The sequence below is a fragment of the Bidens hawaiensis genome, unplaced genomic scaffold (assembly GCF_021521415.1).
Source record: "Bidens hawaiensis isolate Kalapana, Puna unplaced genomic scaffold, B.hawaiensis_p1.1 tig00002477_1, whole genome shotgun sequence".
Taxonomy (NCBI): Eukaryota; Viridiplantae; Streptophyta; class Magnoliopsida; order Asterales; family Asteraceae; genus Bidens; species Bidens hawaiensis.
This window is the reverse complement of record NW_027491136.1, coordinates 1-12,058: the sequence shown is the minus strand read 5'-3', so window position 1 is coordinate 12,058 and position 12,058 is coordinate 1. Positions and strand designations below refer to the sequence as shown.

The 12,058-nt window shown below is 39.6% G+C and overlaps 2 protein-coding genes across 2 annotated transcripts; both read left to right on the top strand.

Annotated features, from left to right (window-relative positions):
* The first annotated feature begins 1,388 nt into the window (after positions 1-1,388).
* Positions 1,389-3,839, top strand: LOC143619552 (protein PSK SIMULATOR 1-like). The gene is made up of 2 exons (XM_077091448.1): positions 1,389-1,441; positions 2,269-3,839. The coding sequence occupies exon 2, from the start codon at positions 2,313-2,315 to the stop codon at positions 3,834-3,836; it is 1,524 nt and encodes a 507-aa protein (XP_076947563.1). The 5' UTR covers positions 1,389-1,441; positions 2,269-2,312; the 3' UTR covers positions 3,837-3,839.
* A 600-nt stretch (positions 3,840-4,439) lies between these two features.
* LOC143619483 (serine/threonine-protein kinase CDG1-like) lies at positions 4,440-5,564 on the top strand. Its single transcript, XM_077091405.1, has 2 exons — positions 4,440-5,399; positions 5,505-5,564. The coding sequence occupies exons 1-2, from the start codon at positions 4,440-4,442 to the stop codon at positions 5,562-5,564; spliced, it is 1,020 nt and encodes a 339-aa protein (XP_076947520.1).
* The last annotated feature ends 6,494 nt before the right edge of the window (positions 5,565-12,058 follow it).

Below are 12,058 nucleotides of genomic sequence, written 5' to 3'. Positions count from 1 at the left end.
GAGAGAGAGGCGTTTTTTTTTGGGGGGAGGGGGTCATACTACACCCAATTTTTGCAAAAATCCCAAAAGCTGACTATGCGTCACATGACGTAAAATATCCTGATGTGCCTAGTTTTGACTACGCATGGTCTAATAAGACATTGTTTTCTTTTTTGTTAGGGTTCAACCCAATGTTTTTATAAATTTAAATTCAGGGCTTTCGTATTAAACATCGATCATTCCTAATTACCCATGTTTAAGTTATCATTTGTTAATACATAAATAGTCATTTCCATTGGAACCGTGGAAATCAACTCATATTCTAGGGACAAAGGTTGCAAATTAAGGATCGGTATTCTTTTGTCTTGGACCCGGATATGAATGTATGATGCTTTATTCACATTTATAGAGTGCTCGAGAAGAAATCTCGAAAAATTGGGATAGAACCAGCATTATCAAGGTAATAAATATATTTAGACATGTCTAATTGTTTTGCTACCGTTCATAATTATCAAATCTATATAGGAATGATTTTATTTGTTTAAAAATACAGGCACCACTACGAAAAAATATTTTCAAATCTATTATATCACTATCAAATCATTGTTTCTCTTTTTTAATTTATTAAAAAGATTTTCTATAAATATAATCACAACAAAATTACAATAATGCGAGAAATTAACAACCCCTTTTATCCCTCATTTGTGATGTAATGATAGAAATGGTTGAGTTCTTTAGTGAAGACGTAACTTCAGTTTATGTTTGCGTCATTTTGATTGGCTATTGACAATGAAGGATTTAAGCTAGACCTTGTACAAGGTTGTCAGTTTGGACTACCTGGGTTTTTCTTCCAGCGTGTGTTACATCAGAGGGTTCTGCTCTTGTGGTGGTACGATTGCCAAGTGGCAGCCGCCAATAGGGTTCCTGAGGGAATACCCAAGCCAAATTCTGAAGCCAGCGTGATCCCGGTTAAGACAACATAGTTTGGCCAGAGTGAAGTATCAAGACTCTCCAAATTTGGGGAGTGCGGTAGGCTAAACACAAGAAAGTTGCGGTAAAAAGAAATAAAAATGAAAATTAACATCTTCACAACGACGTCGTTATGTAGCATATCTCCCTAAAGATCCGGAAAACAAATCAGGACCTAGGATTCGCCGACTTGGTGCGCATTTATTAATTCGAATAGTCTTCACTCACGTTTCTGTTGCAACCAAACACAGACACAAACGCATCCATCTGTCTCTTTATTGTTCTTCTTATTATTGTCCGCTTCGATTATTCCTCTATTTCTCTGCTTTCCAATTGATGAGTTTTCTTTTCTTGGTTCATACCCAGATTATAATATCATTAATTAATCTCTTCTAATCTCAGATTTGGTGTTGAATTTCATCTGGGTTTTGTAAAAAGATTCGATTTTGTCAAGATTGTTACGCATAAATGCTGAATTAAAGTCGAATTTTTGGTGGGTTTTCTTGTTTCCGCCTTAATTGTGATTTTTTATGTGGGTGTACAAGATTTTACGAATTAGGGTTTTTGACTTCTTGTCTAAAACCCAGATTATTTGTGGCATTATTGAGTCAAATTGGTGATTTGTGGTTAATTTTCTCACATGGGTTTTGAAAAGATTCTTTTCTTTTTTTTTTTTTTTTTTTTTGTAAAGTTCTGTCAGTTCAAACTCAAAATCATATGAAAAGATGCTGCATTATTAAGTCAAATATGTGATTTGTTTTTAAGTTCATGGGGGGTGTTGTAAAAAGAACCTATTTTTTGTATTTTGATTGTATGTTGCATTATCAAATCACATCTGTGATCTTTTTAATGAAAAGTCATGTGGGATTTACAAAAGAAATAATATTTGTAGTTTGTAATTTGGTGACTTTTCTACCTTTTTTACTTCTGATTTTAAATTGCCAATGAAAGATCTGTGATTTTTGGTAAAATTTATGTGGGTTTTGTTGAATAAATGAAATGATAGCAATCAAATATTCAAAGGGAATCAAGAGACAATCTTTTGTATCTGTATCATATGCAGTGTTATCAAGTCATACATGTGTTTTTATTGTAAAAAAAACTATCCTTTTCATTTTCTAATTATCTAGACAAATATGTTACATTAAATTAAGGTTTTTAACCTACATGTTTCAAGATTCGAAGTTTCGTACCAACATATTATTTTGAAATTGATTTTGTGTTTTCAAATAACAAGGCTGCACTTTTTTTTTTTTAATTTCTTCTTGTTACTTGATAGCAATCTCCGCTAACTATGACATCTTATTATTTCTATGTCAGGATTAGTGGCAATTTTATATACATCAAACTGATTATCTTGAAAAATGGGGATCGATACATTGAAAGAATCATCATGGTTTACTTCTATATGGAAGCATTCACGCAAAACCGCACCTTTAGACCCCGAAAAGCCCGTTATTGGAATCATGTCATTTGAAGTTTCAAGATTAATGACAAAGTTAGCAAATTTATGGCATGTTTTAAGCGATAAACAAATGTCAAGATTACAAGAAGAACTTGCTAACTCACTCGGCATAAGAAACCTTGTTTCAGACAATCAAGATTATCTAATGCAGCTCGCGTTAATGGAGATCGTTGACAACATTAAATGTGTCTCAAAAGGTGTTTCTAGGCTTGGTAAGAAGTGCACGAATCTCGTTTATCATAATCTGGATCAGGTTTTTGATAATATTATTGAGATTGATGTTAATTGGATCGGGTGGGAGTATAAGTTCAAGAAAATGGATAAACGAGTGAAGAAAATGAAACGATTTGCTGCGGTTACTTTACAGTTATGTGAAGAACTTGAAGTGTTGTCTGAGCTCGAAAGCGGTTTAAAAAGATTGCAAGATAATAATAATTCGAGTCAAATTAAAATTAACGAATTCGAGAAGAAAGTGATGTGGCAACACGAAGAAGTCAACGGGTTGCGTGAAATGTCAACATGGGTTCGTAGTTACGACCACATCGTCAGATTACTGTTAAGATCGCTTTTCACGATAGTCGAACGGGTGAAGGGCGTTTTTGTGATTTCACCCCCTGATGTGCCATGTTTGGTTCGACGTAACTCTGTTTCTGCCCTTTCGGATTTTCCCTCCAAAAACTCGATTCGAAGATGGATGTCGAATCTGGGATATAAACAAAGGAAGAACGTTCAGCCTCACCCTCCTAGTGTCTTTTGTGGGGCCCACACCTCGTCGACCACAAGAAGTTTGACCCAATTTGGACTTTTGAAAAAATGCATGACTTCTGATCTTGACTCCCCAAAAGTCAACGCTACATTTCAAACCCCTGTTAACATTATTCTTAAAGGATGGTCAAACGGTCAACATGGTCAAACCAGTAAAAAACCGACACTTGGTGATGCTGCTTTAGCGCTACATTATGAAAACGTAATAATATTCATCGAGCGGCTAGCTATATCGCCACACTTCATAAACCTGGAGTCACGCGAAGATTTATATCATATGTTAACTACAAATATCAAGAACTCGCTTAAGGAAAAACTTAATCTTGAGTCGAAAAACGATTTTAGCCGTGATATTGCATCTGAATGGAGTTCATCAATGCAAAAGACACTCGATTGGTTGGTCCCGCTTGCTCAAAACATGATAAAGTGGCATTCTGAGAGGAATTTTGAGAAGCAAACTATGGGTTCTGGAAGTGTGCTTTTGGTGAACACTTTGCATTATGCAGATCAAGAAAAGAGTGAAGATGCAATTACAAATCTTGTTTTGGGGCTTCATTATGTTTCAAGATTCGGTAGGGAGATTAATAGTAAAGCTTTTATGGGGTCTTCATGTGATTCAAATTGCGATGATTATTTGTTTCATGATCACATTGTATGACTTGTTTTGAGATTTTGGTTATCTTGACAAGATTGTGTTTTGATCGCCGAGGTTTGACTTGTTTTGACTAGAAAAGCGGGTTAATTAACGTTGATGACGTTTTTTTTTCCTAGATGTGTAGGTTACTTTGTAAATAACATTCCATGCTATATTTGTTTGGATTTGGTACCGTTTATATTGTTATTAATCATTTTATGTAATTGATTTTTAAACGGCGCATGAAGACTTTTATGTTAAACTCTTAAAACAAAGTAGAATGTACGGGGTGTACACTCACATAAGCTAATTCGGACATTTGCTATGCAAGAATGACAGAAGGAATGTAATGAGTTATTATGAGAGAATGAAAAACATGTGTGTTTGGTTGGTCAATGAAATGAAATTACCGATTACACAAGAAATTTCATTTCGTCAAAACTATTCCTCTTTCACCCTACTCTTTTGACAACCACCATGATAGAGTAGAGGTTCCAAAAGAAAAACTTAATTATTTTCTCTTTGATTTCTGGCTGTCGTGACAGTGGCATATTAGTTTGTTTTTCTGGGCTGCCTCAGTTACACAAGGTCTTAAAAACATTCATATTAATCAACACAGAAATCATCATGCCTACATATTCCGAAGCCTCAGACGGCACGTCTTCATCTTCCGAAGACATAGCCGCCATGTCCTTTGATGAATATTGTAACGACTACTTATATATCCCATCAAAAGAAATAGAAGCAGCCACCAACAACTTTGCTGATGAAAATCTCCTCAAAAGAGGCACATCTTTTGAGATTTACAAAGGACAACTCCTGCAGTCGGGGGGCTTTATCGATATTGTTGCACGGGTGCCTCTGCAAACAGGTGTTGCGCTCAACGAGCTGAGAGTTACTAGAAATTTCAACCACAAAAACCTGGTTTCTCCTTTTAAGATTTCTTATAATTTTGAAGATCAGCGTATTACGATAAACAAGCGTGAGGTCAATGAAAGTCTTGACAAACATCTAAGTAGTCAAACCCTCACTTGGATGCAAAGGTTGCATATATGTGTCGGTGTTGCACGTGCATTGAGTTACCTTCATTATGATGCAGATGACGATCATTATGTCATACATGGTAACATAAAGAGCTCCAAAATTTTACTGGATCACAACTGGGAGCCCATGTTACATGGTTTTGCATTTGCTGTTAGAGCTAAAAAGCATGATCTTCACCTTACTAGTAAGTATAACGGCGCATTACCTTATATGGACCCTGCATATGAAGACACAGGAGGTCTGACTCACAAGTCAGATGTATTCTCCTTTGGTGTCATGTTGTTTGAAGTCTTGTTTGGGAGAGAAGCGTCTATTCCGAACAATGATAAATGGTATTTTGCTCGATTGGCCAGATCACATTATGAAGAGAGAAAACTGGATGATTTGATAGCCCCTGACCTTTGGAAAAAAATGAACTTGCAATCGTTCAACATTTTCGCTGAAACAGCTTATTGTTGCTTAAAGGAGAAGCGATCCCAACGCCCAAATATGAATCAAATTCTCTTAAGACTTGAGAAAGCACTAGAACTTCAACACAAACATGTAAGGTCATCAACCCGTTGACTTCTTTTAATTACCTTCCATCCTTTTGTGTTGTCATAATCAAAAGCCTGTAAGTTATTATTATTGTGATTATTCATATTACAGGAACATTTAATAATTGCTGGAAGGTACGTCATCCAACCACTTGAAGGTAAGAATAGCTAATTTCATTATGGTTAAGGTGATTGTGGTACATAATAGTTTTAGCATATATATGGTGCGTCTCTATGCTTTTCTTCTAAACTTTAAGTTGTTGGGTTCGTAGGCCTTGTTCGAGCCGGTTTATTATATGAAGTCAAAAGGAGATCGCCCGGTTTAGATTTCTTGCTTAATAATTTACTAACCCTACTTCAATATCTATATAAACCACATCATGTACTTGTAATCTTTGTCACTCAATAAAGAATACCTAGTTGCCACCCGTGGACATAGGTCAGTTTAGACCGAACCACGTTAAATCCTCGTGTTCGTTTATTGCTTTCGCGTGTGTGTTCAGTTTCGTGTGTGTGTTTAATCCTAACAAGTGGAATCAAGAGCTTAGGTTCGTTACACACGAAGAACACGGGAACCAGCCGAGTCGCCGCCACCCTACTGCGCTAGGGTTCCGCCGCCGCCTACGGTTTTCCGATCGCCGTTAGGGTTTACGCCGTCGTTTCGCCACTACTAACCCAGCCCTCCGATCTGCGTTTTTTGTTGGTTGTTGGTTCTGTTAGAAAGCTATAACCACCACATCACCACCGTGTATCGCCGCTAGTGTCGCCATTAGAAGAATAGCCGGTCAAAGAGAGAAATATCGGCAGTCTCGCCAATATCTTCTTGCCGGTTCTCGCTTGGTCTGGTTAGAATCGATCGTTATTTTTTTTGGCTGTTACTTGAGTGCTGCGCCATATTGATTTTGTGTCCAGAAGACGTGGTTAATTTTTTGGGTTAGAAGGATAAGTTTTGTGGAGAAGCACTAACCACAATAATCCTTTTTTACCTTAGCAAACTTTTTGACATAAAATCAATATTATTAGGCTGGATAATTATTATTTTGGTTTTTTTGTTGTGCTCCACTGAATAAGAAGAAAAAGGGTAGCAGTTTTCTCTTGTGGGTCTTTAAAATCAAAGGTAATTTTAAAGGTTGTGTGTTAAGGCATAGAGGGTTTTTGGCAGTTTAGCCAAGACATATATAGTTATCGTTGAATCAAGATCCTTTTTTGTTGAAGAACAGTTGTCAAATCGGAAGAAATCATTTAAAGAAATGGATAACCAGTGCCAACCGTGTTTGTCAGGTTTTATCGTTTCGGTTTAAAGTTTCAGTCTTTGATTTTAGTTCGTTATTCCGTTGCGATTAAAAAAGGTTGATTGTTTGACAGAGTTCAGTAGAACAGTCGTTAAGTTTAGGCTCGTGCCATTGCTGTGTCTGTCTCTGTATTTATCCAAGTTTTCGTTTTAGTCATTGTCATGGCAGAAGACGTAAAGGTTTCAATACAGAAGTTTGATGGACAGAAGTTTGGTTGGTGGAAGATGCAGATTGAAGCGTTACTTTGTCAGAAAGACTTAGATGTAGTGCTTGAGGATGAAAAACCAGAAGAGTTGTCAGATGCAGATTGGAAGAAGTTAGACAAGAAGGCTAGGGCTTGTATTATATTGTCGTTGTCAAAAGATGTGGCGTTTAACATCATGAAAGAAACCACAGCGCGTGGTATGATGGAGGCACTATCCAACATGTATGAGAAGCCTTCGGCAGCAAATAAGGTCTATCTTATCCGAGAGTTAGTGACAACAAGAATGAAAGAGGGTGGGTCAGTTACAACGTATATTAATAATCTTAATTCGATCCTCTCCGGGTTAGTGTCAGTTGGCATTAAGTTTGATGATGAAGTTCAAAGCCTATTGTTATTATCCTCTTTACCCGACAATTGGTCTCAAACAGTGACCGCGGTTTGTAGTTCGTCTACAAAAATTACCTTTGATGGTATTCGGGATCTGATTATGGGAGAAGATTCAAGACGCAGAAGTTCAGGTGAATCATCAGGTAATATGTTAGTCACAGAAGGTAGAGGTAGGGGAAAACAGCGAGGCAGTGGGAGCAGGAAGAGGAGTCGGTCTAAGACTCGTAAAGATATAGAATGCTGGAGTTGTAAAGAGAAGGGACACTTCAGGAATCAGTGTCCGATGGTAAGAAAGAGGTGAACGTTACAGAAGACGACACCGATGATGGGGTCAGTAGTGATGAGGCTTTGGTTTGCAGTGTTGAGAGTAACGTTGATGCTTGGGTAATGGATTCTGGTGCATCATTTCATATCACTTATTGTAGTGAAACGATGAAGAATCTTAAATTTGGGGATTTTGGAAAGGTTTGACTTGCAAAGGATGATATTTTAGAGGTTACGGGTATGGGAGATGTTGATTTGATAACTTCAGTCGGTAGTTCTTGGACTTTGAAAGACGTGAGGGTTACTCCAGGTTTGAAGAAACGTTTAATTTCGATTGGGCAGTTGGATGACCAGGGGCACGATGTTAAGTGTCACACCCGGCCCTGAGCGGCGGAAACAGCCGGGCGCGCGCGAGTGGGAATTGATACTTAAGCACGGGCCATTGCAAACATTCAAAGTAAGATTTTCATTGCGCATGAAAAGTTTAATACAAATACATTACATTGTTTAAAAATTTCATAAAAACATCCAAGTATAAAAATTGTTGAAGATTTCCACGCCATATCCCCATGCGCGGCGGGAACAACCACGCGCATCGAAGGGATAGAACTAAAATCTTCCAAAAAGCTAGTTTAGATGTTCAGCGTGAGGTGCTCTAAGTGTGACTCCATGCGCTACCTAGTTATCTCCTGAAAGACACGTAAAAACATTTGAATCAGTATAAACTGAGTGAGTTCACAAGTTTTAGTAACTTGATAAATCGTATTGCATCATAATCTTGATACAAATCATTCTGAAACATAATTCTGATAGCATCATTAAAACACATGCTTGGTGAAACATAGTTATATCAACATATTCTGATAAAATCGTTCCGCGGGTTACGCGCGAACATTTCTGGAAACTGTGCTCGTCCATGCAAAGTGGCGCTGCCACTACGAGCTAAAATAAGTAATACCGTCCCGCGGGTTACGCGCGAACGTTTCAGGAACATGTGCTCGTCCATGCAAAGTGGCGCTGCCACTACGAGCTAAAATAATAATACCGTCCCGCGGGTTACGCGCGGACGTTGTGCCGGAAAACAAGGCGCTCGTCCATGCAAAGAGGCGCGACCCCTACGAGCGGGTTCAATCCCATAGTACTGCCCCATGACCATACTAGGCACTCGTCCATGCAAAGAGGTGCGACCCCTACGAGTGGGTGGATCAAACCAGCAGTCCCTACCCTTAGAGTTCCAATGGTAAAGTGATCACTTACTCGAGTTCTAGCGCACATACATCGAAAACCTTAGATAACCGTTTGCATTACTCATCATGAAACGTAACTTAAACACATAATCGCTTGCATAGCTTGTAAGTATACCATGATAAAACATTATTTAAGTACGTGTCCCTCGCCCCGAAAACAGTTTAAAAATAGTGAAAACAGTGAAAATAGGGGCTGTGAGACTCACCTGTGGTTCTTGTTAAGGGATTAATCGAGATTCGGGTTTTCTTGGTGTTGGCCTCGGAATCGAAGGTCTAGAATACGATTAAATAACAAGAAGTATATATATTAAGATCAAGAAATAGGAGAATATGAGGTTTGGAAAGTAGATCTCAAGTTTATAACCTCGGCTTACCTAGTAACTGGAACGGAATCGAAAATAACGGATGCTCGGGAGATGATTAGTGCAAGTTTGCAGTTCTTTGGAGTGTGTTTTGAGTGATAACTTAGGTTACATATTTATAGGCAAACTCAAGGAACACAATCCCTTGCTTTAGGGGATTGAAATCTTTTCATATCTAGGGGTAATGATGATAAAGTATGGAAATTATTATTGTTTATTGTTTACTTAAAAGTGGAGGAGTGAACAAAAGATCTTGATTTGATTTGGACAGGACATGCAGGTCTGGGGTTGGTGAGAATAGGGTGGCTGACAGTTGACTTTTCATGTTACAGTGTGCTTTTTCAGGTACTTTTATCAGTGTACAGTAAAAAGTGGAAAATCTCTGAAACACGCTACTGTTTCCTTTTGGGCGGGAGTAATCTCCTTATGTCTGGAGAATAGACTAAGTGTTCTGTGCGCATCACTTTGTGCGCATAGCTTTCTGCGTGTAGGACATTTCTTTGCTGCGGGTAGGTGCGTAACCTTCTCGCAGTTGGGGATATTGAGTTTCATTTGTAGATTCTCCAGGTGGTCTTGGTATTTCAACATAGTGATCAGTCATGTTGAAGTCAATTCCATCTTGGAGCTTCAGACAAACTAGCTCTCAATGTTCTCGCCATGCGGGGAGGTTAGTTCCCTTCCGCACGCGCATAAACGATCTAGGATGCACCCGCCTTAGCATCATGCGGGATGGTCAATCCATAGACAACATAACGTTAAGTTACATGAAAACATAAAGCCAAAGCATTCACGCATGGCGCATATAACATATGCTCACGCTGGTTCTTAACATGGTGCGCTCGCGCAGGGCGCACATAACAAATGCACGCGCTGACTAACATGGCGCGCTCGCGCAGGGCGCACATAACAAATGCACGCGCTGACTAACATGGCGCGCTCGCGCAGGGCGCACATAACAAATGCACGCGCTTAATATTTACAATCACCTAATTATTAGGTTGATTACTTAGTTTAAGGGATTGGGAATTTACCGGGTGTCACATTCTCCCCTCGTTAAACGAATTTCGTCCCGAAATTTAGGAGACGTTGCTGGCAGAAGCCATGCTCTGAAAGAGGTGTGGGTATTTCTTGCGTATTTGGTCTTCTCTTTCCCAAGTGAATTCAGGCCCACGCCTCGAGTTCCATTGAACCTTTACTAACTTGATTTTGCTCCTGCGTAACTTTTGTTCTTTCCAATCGGTTACTGCTATAGGTTCTTCTATGAAGTGCAGCTGTTTGTCGATGTGAATCTCTTCCATCGGCAAAATCAACGTTTCGTCAGATAAGCACTTTTTGAGGTTGGACACATGAAACGTATCATGAACTCCACTGAGTTCGGCGGGTAAACGGAGTTTATAAGCAACCGGACCGATCCTTTCCAGGATCTCGAATGGTCCAATGAAGCGCGGATTCAACTTTCCTCGCTTGCCGAAACGGGGGACTCCTTTCCATGGAGAGACTTTCAAAAGTACTTTATCCCCTACTTGAAATTCCAATGGTTTCCTTCGCACATCTGCGTAGCTCTTCTGTCTGTCGCGCGCTGTCTTAAGGCGATCCCTTATCTGAAAAATCTTGTCTGTTGTTTCTTGGATCAATTCTGGACCAGTCATTTGCTTGTCACCTACTTCAGCCCAGCACAGTGGGGATCTACACTTGCGCCCATACAAAGCTTCGAACGGCGCAGCCTTAATGCTTGTGTGATAACTGTTGTTGTAAGAAAATTCAACCAATGGGAGATGAGTATCCCAGCTACCTTCGAAATCGATTGCGCACAGCGCGTAGCATATCTTCCAATGTCTGGATTGTTCGCTCGCTTTGCCCATCCGTTTGAGGATGATATGCCGTACTCATGTCAAGACGAGTACCTAAAGCCCCTTGTAACGATCTCCAAAACCTTGATGTGAACCGACTATCTCTATCAGAAATGATGGACACTGGGACTCCATGTTTGAAACTACTTCTCGAATATACAGTCGGGCTAACTTTTCCATCTTATCGGTTTCCTTGATCGGCAGGAAGTGCGCTGACTTAGTTAGCCGATCCACAATAACCCATATTGTGTCATAACCCCCAGGTGTCCTTGGCAGTTTGGTGATGAAGTCCATAGAGATTTGTTCCCACTTCCACATTGGAATTTCTGGCTGTTGAAGCAACCCTGATGGTTTCTGGTATTCAGCCTTCACCTTCGAACACGTCAGGCACTTACTGACATACGTTGCGATGGCGCCTTTAAGATTGGGCCACCAATACAGCGTTTTAACATCTTGGTACATCTTGTCTGCGCCAGGATGTACGGAATACCGCGTCTTGTGAGCTTCGTTCAATACCTGCTCGCGCAATCTTCCCTTGAGAGGGACCCATATGCGGTTAGCGAAATATAGATTGCCGTTCTCTTTAAGTTCCAAATTTTTAACCATACCCCCAAGGCATTCGTTTTTAACAAACTCTGGTTTCAAGGCTTCTTGCTGAGCGTCTCGGATGCGGGTAGAGAGATCTGCGTGAATGGTTAACCTTAGAGCCTTGACTCGTAGCGTTTTTATTCGCTCCTTCCTACTTAGCGCGTCTGCTACCACATTCGCCTTTCCAGGGTGGTACTTAATTTCACAATCATAATCGTTCAACAACTCCACCCATCTTCGTTGCCTCATGTTTAAATCCTTTTGATCAAATATATGTTGAAGGCTCTTGTGATCCGTAAAGATTATACACTTTGTACCATAGAGGTAATGGCGCCAAATCTTTAGCGCGAAGACAACCGCTCCAAGTTCTAAATCATGCGTTGTGTAGTTCTTTTCATTGGTCTTGAGTTGGCGTGAGGCATACGCTATGACTTTGTCTCGTTGCATAAGGACACATCCAAGTCCATGATA

Bases quoted from the DNA above. Each gene is read 5' to 3' on its own strand.
- LOC143619552 (XM_077091448.1), top strand. From the start codon at position 2,313: ATGGGGATCGATACATTGAAAGAATCATCATGGTTTACTTCTATATGG.
- LOC143619483 (XM_077091405.1), top strand. From the start codon at position 4,440: ATGCCTACATATTCCGAAGCCTCAGACGGCACGTCTTCATCTTCCGAA. The intron at 5,400-5,504 runs GTAAGGTCATCA...TTCATATTACAG, and splicing joins TAGAACTTCAACACAAACAT to GAACATTTAATAATTGCTGG.